Source organism: Nematolebias whitei, chromosome 18 (genome assembly GCF_014905685.2).
Source record: "Nematolebias whitei isolate Nwh7 chromosome 18, NemWhi1, whole genome shotgun sequence".
Lineage (NCBI taxonomy): Eukaryota > Metazoa > Chordata > Actinopteri > Cyprinodontiformes > Rivulidae > Nematolebias > Nematolebias whitei.
The window spans coordinates 24,054,976-24,072,312 of record NC_056515.1 but is presented as its reverse complement, the minus strand read 5'-3'; the positions used below and the strand labels follow the sequence as shown (position 1 = coordinate 24,072,312).

Below are 17,337 nucleotides of genomic sequence, written 5' to 3'. Positions count from 1 at the left end.
TCAGTTTAGAAAGTTGCCAGTCTTTTTATAAATAAATATTCAAGTTGCTGTCGTGGATTTGATTTGCACTTACGTTGAAGATAAAAAGAACAAAAGACAAATTGCTGGACTGACATTTGCCAGAGTAGAGCACCAGAGAGCTCTAACAAGAAGAATACCAGGTAAATAGTGGGAAACCACAACTAGATGCTGACAGACAGACAGACACAGAGACAGCAGGTTCATTGAAGAACAATGACAAAAAGATGCTGAATGACACAAATACCCTGCATAAATGTCACATGTACCAACAAAAACACATTAAAATGAAGTTACTTTGAAGAAACTCAACATATGCATGCATACTTTGTGTTTGCTGTAATTTTCTTATCCTTCAACCAGTGAAAATACAATGTAGGGAATGCATATTAAACATTCCACATACTTTTTACAAAATATGCGTCATTCATTTTTTCACCTACATGAGAATTTCAAATCACATAATATCAGAGGCAGAATCAGAAATGCTTTAAAAAAAGGTTGAAATCACTAAGAAATACCAATAAAACTGTTTCACATTTCAGTTAATTCCTTTTTTTCTTAACAATCATTTTAGTTACATGGCTGCAAGCTGCACCAATAAATGCTTTCATTCTCCTTGTCTAATAAACATTCAGGGGTTTTCTGAAGAGATAATGTTTGATTTTCCTTAGACAAATTACCAGGAATAACTTGAGAAGGTAACTACATATTACTTTGTATCTACATCCTTACTTTCATCATCGCCTGCAGCAGTAAACTACAGAACCACTGAGACAATGAAAGCATTAATTATTACAGAAAGGCACATAAAACAGTGTGACGCTGTTTAAACCAGGACATAAAAAGGAGGCGCAGCTGACTACTTACCAAACGATTCCCTGAGCTCCAGAGCCAATGGGCTTTAAATTCTGGTACCGTTTTAAAACTGTGAAGGTAGAGTCTCCCACTTCCACACTGTAGAACTGGTTGTCCACTTTGCTTTTGCTCATGTTGTAATGTTTGGCAATATATGACACATCCACTTGTTTTCCGAAACCCTGCGTCAGGCAAACAGAACAGAGACACCCTGTAAGTGGAGCTGGAGGTGAATCCGAGTCCTAATTTTAAAAACAAGTGCAAGAAAATTCATTACAAAGTCACATTTTCAGCTCATCATTCATGCACAAGCCCGTCAGCTGCAGGACGTGTGCAGGTTTTTCTAAATGTGCTGCCTATTTAAAATCCCCACAACATTTTAGTGGGGTTCAGTTCTGGGCTTTGAGTCAGCTGTTTTACAACCCTCCCTTTCTGCTTTACTGAGGAAGTCCATTTTTCTTCTTAAACGTTCACTTGTAGTTCAGCTTCCAGACAGATGGCCTCACGTTGTCTTTGGACGCTGTTTGATACGATACTGATTTAAAGCTGCTTCAATCACTGCAAGCTGCGCAGCCTCAAAGGCACCTAACGATAAAAATGTTGGCTCCTATGGGTCACACTTTATCCTTAGTTGTAAAACAATAATAATAATAATAACTGTATTTGCTTTGTCTGTCCTGAAGTCAAAATTCAAAAAGGCGTAAAGCTGTAATATGCACAATATTACATCATCAACTAAAAACAAAATGTATGTTTTGTCCAGTTGCCTTGTTAGAGGTAACTGGACCTACTTTTATCATCTCTTTAAGCTTTACCATCCTAAACCTTTTAGATTTTATTATAGTGGAGCAACAAAATATTTTTCCCCAATTGTTCACTTCTTGCAGACAGCATGAAAGTTAATGTGAAGACTTATGTTCCCTGGATGTACCAACAGAACGTGGCAACCATATTGGATTAAAATATGGCTGCCAAGCATACACATTTACTCATAACTCATGTTGTGTAGTTCTTAAAATGGTAGTAGTTAGAGTGATCATACATGTGTTTTTAATGACAATGAACACAGTGGTGTTGCTAAAATTTGCACCGGAGATCCACCATCTTGGATTTCAAGATGGCTGCCTTGGATTTATAAATGCAACCCCCACCCAACTCATATGTTTTGCATACAGTATGTGTCATAGCTTGTTCTGGAAACAGCTTTTGTGCAAATGAGAATTAAACAAACTTTAAATGAGGGAATCAATGCAGTTGTTGTTGGATCTTGTTTGTTATGGATCAAGACGCCATCTTGAAGTCCCGTATGACAGACCTCGAATTCTTACTGTTCCCAAATATTTAAAAGACAGACAGAGATGCTTACTGGTATATTTAGGCCTGATGTGTCACAGTCTATGATGTGTCTAATTTGGTAATATGATTTTAAAACGACAGCTAGTGAGTGTTTATTTATTTATTTATTTATTTAGGTTTAAAGGAATTTATAGGCCAACCCAAAATGTTGTGCTTTCTGCAAAAAGTGAACAGTTCTGATGTAAACTCACTAATAATTAAACAAATCTTAGAGATCCAAAGACAAAATGAAGGAGAAATCACTTTATGATTGTTTGCAACACTTTGGTTTTAATAGTTTCTTTTTCCATATAACAAATATGACCACAAAAATGTGACTTTTATACTTTTTCTACAACAATATCACACTGGTTACAATGCACAGTTAAAAAAATGTTGAGTCTACCATTTCTGTCTGTTTAAATCTAACCCTATGGGAACAGCATAACTACGTCAGAACATACAAGTTCACAGTTTCTTGGCAAAAAGCTCTGTGATTTCCTTTTATGGTGTTTGTTACACTAATTGCTTCACTTAACTAAAAGTACACATTTACAAATGCACACACAAGCTCTAATTACTTAGCAGGGCAGACATGGAAATAGTGGCCCAACACAAATAATAATTATGTTCATTTTAGACTTTGTAATTACAACACAGCTCACAGACCAAACTGGGCTGTACTGCTGATAACTGCTGTGTAAATGTGAGCACTTTCTCAAAAAAGGCAAGAAAATGAATATAATGAAAGGTATTTGTGGTTAACATGTCTGACAGGTCGATCAAATATTTGATATAAGTATTTCCATATGCACTGTACAGCCCGTAATACCTACTGTGGCTATTAAACACCGAGATGCACATGCACATTGATGCAACATAGCATGCAAAGCTTTGGAGCAACCGGAGCTGCAGTTAAAGTGCTGGTGGAAGTCCTCGCACACAAACTGAATATATAGATTGCATAGTTTCCAAATGAGTTTGGCATTTACGCCATCAGAGATCATTGGAGGAAGGCAATTTAAGCTCCACTTTAACAAATGTCTCAGTTACAGATAAACACTCCATGTATTGAACTTTAATAGAAAAGTGGGTCTGGATCAGGATGAGTTTATTTTTGCTTACTCAAGCATCTATAAGAGGCTGAAAGCTCTCCATCCTCTCTCACCCGCTCTTCAAATTCCAGATTTAATTAAAGGATGTTGATGTTTGTGAGAACAAGCCACCGTAGAGTCATTTTGTTTGGGCAACATAGAAACAGCAACAGCTACCGTGCACAGACAAGAAAAATTAAAGGTAATGAATACTGTACCTTTTTTACCTGTAAGGAACACACACCTGACAAAAGGCTATCTTTACATCCAGGACTGGTTGGCTGCAGTTATATAAGAAATGTCTGCTCATAAATACCTGCAAGACACAAAGCAGAGGAGACGTATGAGAGACGTATGAGAGAGGGACAACGTGAAGTGAGAGAGCAGGAGTCTCCAACATTAGAGCTGACATTAGTGTCGACAAAAGAGCAGAATAAAAACATAAACTGTACCTACATCAAAACAGAACAAATAAGTCCACCTTTTCACAAAGGAATGCACTTTGCCCACTACGTCTCATGCCAGAGCTTTAAACTAAAATTAACTTATGTTGAAAAACGACAAAGTTACAGCCCTTATAGTCAAATTTTGAGAATAAGCAATATTGTGGGATTTTATGCAATTTAAATCTCAGAATATGTGTTGGGGAGGACTCTCAGCTGCTACCACATACATTTTATCTCAATATCTGTAAAATGCACAGATTTATGGCATATTTTTGTTTTATAAAAAAAATTAGCTGTGGCTATCTTAATGAAATGGACAGATGAACATCTAGGTCAAGGTCAAGGTTTTCTTTTTGTCATTCGCATCTCATGTGGTACATGTGGTGGACTGAAATTGTGTACACAGGGTCCCAGTTACATCCAACAAAGTATAAATTGTAAAACAGCAATAAGATCTAAGATATGAACTAAGAAATATGCTAAACACTTAATAGTGCAAAAACAATATGTCGAACAACAGCAGCACGAGCATCTATTGATATTAACGAGTTTCAGTAAAGTTTGTTCAATGGTTTGTTGTCTGCTTTTCATTACAGCAGAGGATTGAAAAGTTGTAGTAAATTGGTTCATCTTGATCTGAATCAGCAGGGAGCACTTTAAATTATTAAAATTTTAAAACCCATCTGAGATACTACTTCCTAGAAATTTGTCTTTGCAGTCTCCGTCTGTCTTTAAGGTGGGAACTGAATCCTTCTGGTAAAATCACAGCTGTTTTCTTTCTTTTTTTTGTCCCCATCACTTCCAATAAAAAAGAGAAAATCATCAAGTCACCACCACCCATTCCTCTATAAATATAAACTGACCAATACGTCATTTCAGTCAGCCCAGGACATGTCTGTTCTGAGGTGATGAAGTTAGAGAAAAACATGGTACTGTTTAATAAAACATTTAATGATTTTAATTTTAACATTTAATGAAACAAGGACAATGAGTTACATTTCCCTTTTTAGGTTAATAAAGTATTTTTCAGTTGAAATGACTTGAATTGAATTATATTTTTGTCAATTACTTATTTAACCACCTAAAACTAAAAATAGTTATAATAAAATCTTTTATACATAATTTTCCCTTATTTGTGAATTGTATAACCATGCTATAGATATCTAAAACATTTTAGGGGTAAGTTTCTTACTCAAAGCTCAATGTGAACATTGCTGTCACTTCCTGTTTTGTCTCTTTTTTTGTAGTAAACTTAGCGAAAAGATGAGCCTCTTTTTAAAAAGTTAAAGAATTTGCCATAGCCCAGCTCATTTTGGCAATTCAAATAAAACAGAATCATAGTCAATTTAAAATAAAATTTATATTATAGGTAAACATTGCATTAAAACCCTCGGCGTCATTATTTGTCATGTACTAGCTTGCTTGTCTTTAAATCTTTGTAATGCACAACCATAAAATCAAGGAAAATAATACAGTAGGGTTTGTATCATTAACCTGTATTTGTTGTGAAGAAAAAAAAAATTGAGTTTGAGAAATATTTACTCATCACCTTTGGAATTAGGTCTAGAGCATACAATTATCCGTTTACATTGTTTTTCCCAAGAAAAGGCTTTTAGTATTTTTAATCTAACTTTTCAAAAACATCAGTTTTACGATGCCTCAAAGCAGCTCTGCATCGTTTTTCATTTTGTTTCTTGTTATGTTGTATACAGTCATGAGATTATTGCTATGTTATTACCTAAAAAGATATAAAAGACTCATAGACACTATATTTATTTTTGACATCTTTTCCAGTCCATTTCTCATATTAGCAAAAGAGGAGGACATTTTATTCAAATAAGGTTGAATGAGCTGTGGGAGCAATAATATACAAATGGATAGTACATTGCATTTACATACTTCAATAAACTCTAACTGCAGCTCAAAAAATATTTCAAGATGTGAAAACCGTCAGTGTAATGGTGTTTCACTGTCACAGCTGAAATTTTTACTACATACCAATTGGTCAGAATATCAGAAATGGTCAATTTTGGTCAGCAAAATTAAGAAAGTGGAATATGAAATTCCAACTGATAACAATAAAAGATGTGTTGGAGTTCCTGGATGTGGCCTGAGTCCTAATCCTGCCTAAAACATCTTCATTTGGGGATTATCTTTTTTTTTCTGCAATCGCTCTCGTGCAAGGCGGACGCCTCCTCTCCCTCCTGTTCCCCTCCTGTCTTTTTGCTCTCTGTCTGTGTATCGGAGCTCCTGTTACACATCTTCTGAAACTAAAACTACTGTCATGGATCTGGTCAGCTGGACTTTTAACGCAATCGTCAAAATCTTTTCAATAAAACGACAGGGTCCTGGAGAGCCCTCATGCCCCACTGAGACTCACGTGGCAGGATATGTCATGGATTTGGGTGCTAATGTGTCTTTCCCTTCTGTCTCAGGAGGACGCCGAAGACGTTATATAATTGGATTTGTGATAGCAGGGTTTCTGCTCTCTGGCATCGGTGGATTCCTGTGTTGTTGGCTTTTAAGGGAGACAGCAACAGCAGTTTCGGCAATGGCAAAACTGCCAAGTCTGTGTGAAGGTTTGGTGCATGCTTTGAGTACTCAAAATCAGCTGATTTATGAGATAAGCTGTTAGGTGGACGAGATTTGTGAGAATTGCAGGCCACCTGCAGCTTTGGGACTCGCCAGCATGTTGGAGACGACCTTGGAGGAACCTCATAGGCACAGACCAGTGGAATGCCCACTAATCTGGCCATTTTGGATCTTGAAAGTATCAGCAGGACTCAAGGCTGACAAGAAAAAAACAGTCTGCCTGAAAAAAATCAACAATTGTGGCTTATCTGAATCTGACTCCCCCGGTTGACCTTGAAAACAGGCTGACTTATCAAATTTCTCCTGGGAAATGTGTAAACTAAGGAAAAACTTAGTCTATCACATACCTCCACCCCGAGAACTTCTGTGAAGGCTTATCAGAACTGTGCCAGCTGACCAACATCTTATCAGGACTATGGTCTATCTGGAAGTGCTTCATGGACAAATCTTACCGCCTTGCCGTCAAATGCATATGTAACGATTTTATAAATGTTCTTGCTGGCAGAGTTTTTTTGATGTTTAAATTGTGGCCTGATGGGACAAGAGATCTTTTTTTGAAATGCCACTATCCTATCCTCATGGATTTTCCCCCTTTTCTATCTAAAAAGTATTCTGAAAAAAGGATAAGGGGCTGCGCTCCAGCAGCAGCAGCAACGTGCACTGCTCCACCCATCATTCAGACAACTGTACAAACATCTCACTGTATCTTCTCAGTACAACAATAATAAAGCTTATTCTGGTTCTGATTTTGATCAGAAGGTATCCTGCCAATTTGGCCAACTGACTTTTACAGAGGCAACTCTACTCTGAGCCTCCCCATCAGAGGAAGTCCAGTTCACCAGCTTGTATTAGAAATTTAATTTTTCTGATCACTAACCAAAGCCTGAGGTGACTGACTGACTCGTAAATCAACAGCTTTGCATTTTATCTTAGATTTCTCATCACCTGGGCATGACGGCATCACACGAGCCGCTACACCTATCTGCCTGTCAATCATAAACTCCAGTAAACGTACTTGGAAACAACAATCTGAGATACTTCAATATTTTTCTCTAAAGGCAGAAGTTTTGTAACTAGTGGACCTGTAAAGCAGGGAAGTGCATTCTGGCAAAACTGAGGTTAATTTCAGCTCACAAAAGGACTTCAGGCAGGATAACAAAAAAAAAACAAAAAAACAAGACAAATGCCCCCAAAATGTTTGGATAGGCTCCTAATCTTTTTGAATTTCAACTGAGAGATGGTGCTTTTTGATTTAAAGAGGAATATCTCAAAACTTTCTGTGTATGTTTCATCTTAGCTCCACCAGTCCCATAACTCCATCACCGCTGAGCCTTTAATGTCTGCGCTATCTCCAAAGGGAGTAAGGCTTTAAAAGCAGAAATGTAGGACACAGTGGTTGGAGATTTCTGCTTCTGTCTTTTTTTTTCTCTGACCTTTATAATGTAGCGCATTCGCCATCCACATTTCGCCAGAGGCTGCGGCGCCCATACACAAACCATTTCGTTCTAAATTTGTAAATTAATTCTTATTAAAGAGAGATCAAATATGCACAGAGAAGGAGGAGGTTATGAGGACACCCACTCAATAAATCTTCGCTTCACTATAGAAATGCCACAACTTATGTATGTTAGACAAGACATCACGATCACCATGGCGACCAGCACGTTTTCTGTAAATCTGACATGGATCAACACTGACTCGACCCTGGCTGACTACAAGCCTGTGCTGTATCTTTATCATATGTGTGATTTTTAAAAACAAGAATTGAGATGTGCACGCTTACATTTACAGTAAATGCTTTGTTGATCTACACAGAATCAAAAATACAATGTTGAAATTTCTTACGTACACCCCCATTAATATTTAGTAAAATATCCCTTAGCAAGTTGCACCTGGGCTATAGGTGTTTTGGTCGCCATCCACAAGCTTCTCTTGGAGTACTATTCTTAGCAGAATTGATCAAATTCATTCAAATTGGTGTTTTTTTAACCTGACTTTTAAGTATAATATGAAAATGTTTAATATGACTGAGGTCAGGGCTTAGGGAAAGCCATTTCAGAAGGTTGTTAGCCTGATTTGATCATACAAAAACTGTTTTAGATGTGTGTTTGAGATCATTGCCCTGAAGTTGAAGATTTCAAAGGTGAGAGGGTCTGTGTGTGTTTTGTGATCCTTGTTTCATCTGTCCTGCCCTCCTCAGTGTTTCTCTCAGCTCCTGCCTCCGCCAGCTGTTGTCCTCCCCCAGGTGTTTGTGTTTATCCCCTGGTTAGTGTCTATATATTCTGAGTTTCTTTATTGTTCCCTGTCCGTGGATTGTCCTGCAATGCGTCGTTTTCAGTCTTTCCTCTGTGTTTCATTGGAAGTGTAAGTTTTGCTGCCATGTCAACGTTTGTTTTTGTTTTTTAAATAAATTATTTATTTATACTTTAAGCTCCCTATCTGCACTTTGGGTCAAACTAAACCAACAGTCATGATAAAAGGTAGACCTATACTTCTAATACTATACCTATATTGTACTATAGAGTGTTTGTACTTTATATAATACCTATACTTCTTTACACATATATGTGTGTGTGTATATGTGTATATGTATATATATGTATACTCTTTTGTATTTATTTATTTATTTGTTAATTGTTAGGCTTCTTGACCTGGGCCCTGAGTTTGAATTTCATATTATAAACATGCAAATGTGAGCTGGTACGACAATTTAAAAAAATCCTTGAATCCTTTATTATTCCACCCACTTTATGCGATGAGCACCACAGCATGATGCTACCGCCACCATGCTTGGCAGTTGTTTTGAAAGCCACACCAAAAAATCTTCCAATCACTTTTCATATCATTTTCTAAGTACTGGTCTGACTGCTGTCAAACAAATCACGATGGCAAAGAGAAACTACCATCTAGAATCTAATGATCATTAAAGAGAAGCTAATAAGTTTTGGAATTGTTAAATTAAAAGACATTCTTAAACATTCAGCAACACTTGTTAAAATGTCTATCTTAATGCATTTATATGAGCCATTAGTGAAAATCCTCAATAAATTTAAATTTGTGCATTCAGTTCTTGTTTTTGAAAACCGTTGATGTTGTATGAATCATTCCATCCCAGAAAAAAAAATGGTTGGAATAAATCGTTAAAAGCACAAAATCAATATAACATTTGTGCCCATGTGAGTGTAAATAAACTTCTGACTGCATCTCAGTCATGCAACATGTTAAACAGTCATTCAGTTTCTTATTTGTTAAAGAGATTTAACAAGCCTAACTCAATGTTAACACTTTTTTCCTAAATATTCAAATACCACCTATTTAAAATGGTAAAAATTAAAGAAGGAAAAGCTCAATGTTGGTAAATAAAAGACTTATAGAAGATTTTTAAAAATGTCAGCGCAAAACAGACAATATAGAGAGATAACAAGCTTTTAATATAATGAAACTGTGATGATGTAAAGACAGTTAATTCTTTCTAATTCATACAGCTTAACACAATGCGTAGAAAGTGGGCAACCATATGTCAATACAAATAGATCAAAATGATTGTAATTATCAAGAGGAACTATCAGGGAGAAGCCATGAAATGAGTAAAACTGAACCTTGATAATGTAACATCTATTTTTCAGGTTTCTCTTGTAAACGAGTCCCCGAGGCTCAATGGGATTAACCTGTATAAATAAAGGTTGAATGAAAAAAATCGTCCCTCCATAAGAGCCCATTAATAAACAAACCAGCAGTTTCTGAGCTGGTTCGTTCAGTTTGCTTGTTCTGCTGGTAGCAGTCATTGTTGGAACTGATGCTTTGTTTCATTCTCTCTGCAGATTGAGCTAAAATACCCAGAAATCATCCTGACTACAATTTGTTGACTCGATGGAAGCGGGATGAGAGGTCAAATAAACAAAAGGAAGAGGATCTGAAGTTTTCAGTTAAACCTTTTCAAAGGAAAAATAGTAGGAGTGTTGCACAAATATAGTAAATAAGATAGAAATAAGTCATTACTTAATTGGAGTTGACAAATAGTTTAAAAAATAGTATGAAGCTTTTTCAGATTAAAGGAAGACAAATCCAATGGATCTGAGTTTACAAATGGCAGGGAATTCATAAAAAATAGTGAATTGTAAAAGTGCTGTGTTCGTTTACTAACCATAAAAAATGTTGTTAATGGCATTTTCAAAAAACAAAGAAAATCTAAAAAATATATATTAATCACATTTTAAACATACACTGTCATTTTACACTGAGCAGAAATATAAAGACAAGGCAACACACTTGTTTTTTGCTCCCATTTCTCATGAGCTGAACTCAAAGATCTAAAACTTCTTCTATGTACACAAAAAGCCTTTTTCTCTCAAATATTGTTCACAAATTTGTGTAAATCTGTGTCAGTGACTTTGCCGAGATAATCAATCCACCTCACAGGTGTGGCATATCAAGATGCTGATTAGACAGTATGATAATTGCACAGGTGGGTCTTAGGCTGCCCACAATAAAAGGCCACTCTAAAATGTGCAGTTTTATCACTGTGCAATGAGGGAACATGCAATTGGCGTACTGACTGCAGGAATCAGAGTCAGAAATTCTTTACTGTCATTCCACCACATGTGGTACATGTGGTGGAATGAAATTATGTACACAGGGTCCCAGTTACATCCAACAATAAAAAATGTAAAAGAAAAACAATGATAACAAATAAGATATGATCTAAGAAAAACATCAACTAAAAATATACTAAGCACTAATAGCATAAATAGCATAATGTCCATGTTCAACGAATTTGGCTGTACATTCAACCAGCCCCACCACCGCACAGTGTGTAACCACACCAGCTCCTGTGTTTGTTGTCCGTAACACAGGCCTGCCCATACCATAACCCCACCGCCACCATGGGCCACTCGATTCATAATGGTGACATCAGCAAACTGCTCACCCACACGACGCCATCTGTCCTGTTCAGTGGCAACCAGGATTCATCCATGAAGAAAACATGTCTCCAATATGGATTATCTTGACAGAGAAGTGCTCACTAACAACACACAAGTTTGTCAACAATATTTAATATTAAAAGGACTATTATTACATTAAAAAAAATGTCTTAGATCTTTGAGTTCAGCTCGTGAAAAATGGGAGCAAAAACCAAAATGTTGAATTTATATTTTAGTTCAATATAAATTATAAAAACATACACTAGATTATTTATTTATTTCTTATTTCTTTCAGCTTTTTTCTTCGCCATGAGTGAACTTGCATGAAGTTTCTGCAATTGTTTTATGCTGGATGCCATTCCTGATGCTACCACAAACCATAGAGCTATTGCAGCCCACATGTGTGGAGCAGAGGACTGCTATCTAGGAGCAGATGGAGGGGCAATGGGCCATGCTTAAGGAAAAGCAAACAAAAACAACAACAACAACAAAAACATGATAACAACGAGTACATTGTTTCCATCCATCCATCCATTATCTTTACCCACTTCTTTCTTTTTGGGTCATGGGGGTCACTGGTGCCCATGTCCAGCTATCACTGTGCGAGAGGCGGGGACACCCTGGACAGGTCTCCAGTCCATCACAGGGACACATATTAGGTACTGAAAAGGGGCCGGTTCCACTAATAATTACTAGTGGAAAAGTATTGGAAATGTGCCGAGCCGAACCGTGCTGTACCGACACTAATGGAAAAGGGCAAATGGAGACAAACAACCATTCACTCTGTCACTCTCACCTAGGAACAATTTAGAGTTACCAATCAGCCTAACATGCATGTTTTTGATCTGTGGGAGGAAACCATTGTGCCTGGAGAAAACCCACACATGCACAGAGAGAACATGCAAACTACACCCAGAAAGACCCCCAGCCGGGATTTGAACCGGGGCGACCACTCGCTGAGAAGCGGCAGCTCTACCAACTGATCCACCGTGCCGCCCATACATTGTTTCCATCAGAGCAAAATGTTAGCTTTAAGTTACCAGGCTCAACAAAACCTATAGCTTAGATCTTTTCAAATTGGGCTCAGTGGAAAGTTTTTATGCAATAAATATCTTACCTGTTGCAGATAAACACACATTGGCACAATTGGCAGATGCTGAGTAGATGTGAACTGATTAAAGCCATGCTTGTGAAGAAGCAGCATATGTGTCAATAAATACCAATAGTACAAAATCCTCAGATGTCTCAATCCCAAAATGTTCTTTTAGTTTGTTTTTACTTGTTTTGTTTGTTTGTTTTTGTTACCGGTTTTCATGACATTGGAAAGGGTTTCTTTAAAGAGTTATCTACTTTAGGTAGGATATCAATTGTTTAAAACCTTTCAACAGAATCCAACACCTAAAAAAATGAACCATTGCATTTAAAGAAAGCCTGATAGCTTTGAACTTCATTCACATACTTTGTTGAACAAACACAAAATTCTTCTATATGCAATGTTAATGTTGTTCATCGCTGTAACTCCTCTGTGACGGACTTGCAACCAGTCCAGGGTGTCCCCTGCCTCTTGCACAATGTGCTGGATATGAGCATCAGTGACCCACAAGACCCAGAAGCAGGCAAAATGATGGATGGATGGCTGGATGGATGGATCATTGTAATTTTTTACTGATGTAAGTCCCAATCTGTTTTCTGTCTGCACCTGGCAGCTTGATTGTGTTTTAGAGGTAATGATGAAGCAGAAAGTGCTTCTCTGAATGTCTACAACCACCACTATTATTGCTCGCTCTAATACTCCTCTTGGCTTCATCTCTTCTCCTCATCTTTTTGCTCACTCTGTCAAAAGTCTGGAAGCCACACTCTTCGTGGATGTCACACAATGGCCACCACAGCTTTGTTCACATCCAACCAGGTCTTTTTGCTCTCCCCTCCATCCTCACTGATCAGGCGAGCCTCTACTTTCCTGCCTCTCTTTTGTCCCTCCCTGCCTACCAGGCTCCCTGCCTCCTAGCTGCAGCCTCCTCCCCTCCCCCTCCCTCCCTCGGAGCTCCATTGTGAGCGTTTGGTTCAGCAGCCTCGCTCTTGCAGTATGCAGCTCTGCCTCGCCGTTTCTGTGCAGCCTGAGCCAAATGCAGCAGCCTCCCCATTTGGGCTCAGGGGAGGGAAAGGGAAGCACTTCAAGCTGCAGGCCCAGCCATAAAAACAAGTGGAGAGAGCTCATCTTCAGGTTGTTAACCTAAATCTTCAGCAGGATTTGATCATTCAAAGCTGGGGGAAAAAAGCGCATTTCCTACAATGTGTTTCTGTTTGTTGTTGTTTTATATTACTTGGATCACTTTTATTAACCAAGATTTCTAAAGAGCTGCTTAACACTTAATAAGCTGCTTGGTAACAGCACACACATCTATGGCAGGTGTTGAGCACATTCATCTGATTTATACCTTTTTTTTTTTTTTTTAGGATGAGAATGAAGTCCACTGGACTATCTGTAACACCTTCAACAACATTTCATTTGATATAATCACAGAAAATGGCTTTATATTTACACATATTGGTTCTGCAAACAAATCCTGCAGCATATACGTAGTTATTTAGTTTATAACTTGAACTGCTCAAATCTCCAACTTGTGCATCATTTTAACAATCTGTCACAATTATTTCACCCTTGCACACACAATAAATTCAATGTTGATAAATAATTCTCATATTTCGGTACTGAGAACATTTAGTGGCATACGTCAGGTTTGTAGCTCTTTCATTTGACTGGATTTTCCTCCACCAAAAATCCTTTGATGGATCCTGAGCCGCTGCAATCTCTAACCTTTGGTGACTTAATTCTACCCACAGATGTGCTGCTGGGCAGACTGGGACCAAGGTTGACACAACCTCAAGTGTTGCCTATGTAAAAGCAAAACATATACTTTACTGTATTGCATATTTCACCAATTAAAACTAAGTATGTGTGCATCTAACTCTGCAGGCTTGGTACCACACATATAGGTTTTATTAATAGGGAAGCTGTGGCTGAGTGGTTAGAGCAGTCGTCCTCCAATGCAAGAGTTGGGGGTTCGAATCCACCAGCAGTCACATGCCAAAGTGTCCCTGGGCAAGACATTGAATCCCTCATTGCCTCCGATGTGTGTCCCATCAGTGTTTGAATATGATAAAGCACTGATTAGTCTCTTTAGAATGATTTGTTCAATTATTCTTTTTACAGATCTAGTAGAGTGCTGTATGAACAGGTAAATGAGGACACAGATTGTAGTGTAAAGTTCTTTGAGTGTCTTGATAAGATAGAAAGGTTTTATATAAGTACAGTCCATTTAATATGATAAATCATCTTACATTTTCCAAGCAGTTATTATCTAAAATCTTCCTGCACTTTGAACATTTTGAATTACCTAAATTGAATGTAAATTCGCTATTTTATACATTTATTTTCTTATGTAATTTCTTTCTAAACCTGTTTATAACGTATCTTCATCTTCGTCTTCAGAGTTATGAAACAACTTCAGTATGTATTGAGTAATACTCAGCCAGGGTCAGAGACTGACAGTGTTCCTCATTACTTTATAATAATGCTTATAATTAAAGTAGCTATAGCAGAAATCTCCAATGAATGACAGTTAGGGGTATTTAAGTAATTAAAATCAATTAGTACAAAGTTTATTCTGCTTTTTGTTATGAACTTGATTGATACTTAACCTTTGCAAACAAGATTTGTTTGAGATCCTGACAAAATTTTGCTGATTAGGAGAATAGTAAGGATTTTCATCTTATCATGAGATAATGCTTGCCATTCCCACTATTATCAGATTGTGAAACATAGCCTGATGTTATTACATAACAAAAGATAAGCACGCTGATGCTCCCAGATCTGCAAAACAAAAATGGAGGTGAAATCCTGATATCGTGGGGCAGCATAACCTGAGTTTGCAAGTGGCTGTTTCCATCAATGTTTCTACATTGTATGTACAAGCGACCCCACAGGTAATCAGTGCCATCAGTTGTCAGTTTGTGAAATCCTGCATTGGCAACAGAACAACAGATTGTTTCATAATGCATGAACGATATATGTTTTAAAGCGTATCCTCACATATTTGATCAGAAAGTGAACACAGAAAATGGGCAGTTTTTAACTCTTAAAATTAAAACGTAATTGCATCAGCCCCTGCAAAAACATCCCCATATGTTTAACTGTTGAGCTCTGTTCCCTGCAGAGCTTCCATGGGCATGGGAGCCTGCTCCTGAATTATTCAGCACCCAAGGTCACGGCGCTAGAAACGGGCACTTAGCTGCCTCTAACATGAGGACTTTGTTGTGACACCTTTTAAACCTTTACTGACTTCACGACACAGCTCTGGTGATTAATCCATGGCTGCAAGTGACTGGGATTTTACAGCAAACAAAGAGGAACAGAAAACTCAGTGATCCTTCCCCAATAACATCACAGTCTAATGTCTGCATACCTGTGCTTCTGGTGTTATACATCAGATGGTTTTACCTTCTAATGAGATAGTACCTTTCCAGGGAGCTAATGAAGTGCAACAAATGCTCCCAAACAATGCTTATTTAGAGAAATTACCTGCCTTTGTTAGCTTCAGCTCTTTTAATCCCCCCCACACCACACTTGATTAGTGTCTCAAGTTCAGTTTTATTGACAACGACAAGACAAAACAAAGCACAAACAGCTCTGGCATCCAGGCAACAGCTAATATTAAAAACCACTACAAATCAATAAATCGCCTGTAATTCAGACTGTTTGTCTGAGAGTTTAGTTCCCGGACCAGAAGCTGGTGCCTGTATCCTGGGAAAATAAGTGGTGCTCTGCATAATGCACAAGGTGCGCAGCAGCTGACTTCTGAGGGGGAGGAGAGAGCAGCCAGCCCTGCATGATGAAGGCCTACATTACAGCATGCAAGCCTGTGTTTTTGGAGAGCATCATCATCCATTTGCAGTCAAATGCACAAGAAGCAGCACAGACTGTAATCTGGCCACAGGCTTTCTACAAGTCAAGCTCCCTGGTATAAAATGGAGGATTATTTGCATCTGTTTGTTTGAAGACAATGCCATGAAGCCCTGCTTTGTGTTTACAAGAAAACAAACAGCTGGTGTGTACAGGATGCCTGGTGTGGAGAGAGGATGGAGAGCTCAGTGTCAGGTCAGGACTGACGCCATCATGCTGCTAGTTGTTATAAAACAACAGCTGGAGGTTTTGGGAGGGGCGTGCATATGTGTGTGTGTGTGTGGGGGGGGGGGGGTCTATTTCCCACTGAGGCATTACTATAATAGTGGACTTCATTAACCTTTCTTTTCCGATCAATACCCAACCCTCCTGCCTGCCTGAGAGCATGTGGGGGGGTCTGACCCTTAGGGTGTCTGAAGCGGCCTTACCATTCCTCCGTGCCAGCTGATGACGATCCCAGTCCGTTACCAGTCCTGTTCAAAACATCCCGACTAGGAACACCGTGGAGACCATGGCTGGGCGCGTAATGGAAACGTTCATGCAGACGACGGCGGAGGAAACAAACAACCCAAGGGGAAAAAAGAGACAAAAATACGAAAAAAGAAGGTGATGAAGAAATAAAAGAAGCAGAGAAACGGACGGAACCGAGGACTGCTGATGCTGATTCACTCTCCTCCTCCCCCCCTCCTCGGCTCACCACCTTGCAACCATTGTGCTGCTGCAAGATGCTGGCTGTACCATTGTGGACCTACCAGAGCTCAGACAGGGACAGGAAGGGAGGGAGGGATGGAGTATAGGGAAATGTGTTGCCATAGCAACCGCTTAGGAGCACGTCTGACGTCAAAGCCAGCGCAGAGAGACAGAAGAGAGGGAGGCAGAGATCACATGGAGACGGTTTCTCAGGAGGGGAGGGGCAGTGGTGGGAACACCCCACTCATCCTCCACTGTCCCGCCACTAAACATCACGAGGACAGCGAGAAACATGGAACTGAGGGTCCCACACGTGTTATTGATCAACACAATTAATTACAATTAGTCACACACAAAGAAGATGCTGTGATAGATAGATAGATAGATAGATAGATAGATAGATAGATAGATAGATAGAT

General features: G+C 38.5%; 1 protein-coding gene across 5 annotated transcripts in view; it reads right to left on the bottom strand.

The window, feature by feature from the left end:
- Positions 1–16,992, bottom strand: part of mapk10 (mitogen-activated protein kinase 10) — a 41,164-nt gene extending 24,172 nt beyond the window's left edge. For 4 of the 5 annotated variants that reach the window (XM_037692370.1, XM_037692366.1, XM_037692369.1 and 1 more), the window contains exons 1-3: positions 16,657–16,992; positions 3,550–3,621; positions 889–1,058 (exon numbers count right to left, since the gene is read on the bottom strand). In XM_037692370.1, coding sequence (XP_037548298.1) covers positions 889–1,058; positions 3,550–3,621; positions 16,657–16,659 — 245 coding nt within the window. In that variant the 5' untranslated portion in view covers positions 16,660–16,992. Of the gene's footprint in view, positions 1–888; positions 1,059–3,523; positions 3,622–16,656 lie in introns of those variants that run through there. The other variant, XM_037692367.1, reaches the window with a different exon arrangement.
- Between the last annotated feature and the right edge of the window lie 345 nt (positions 16,993–17,337).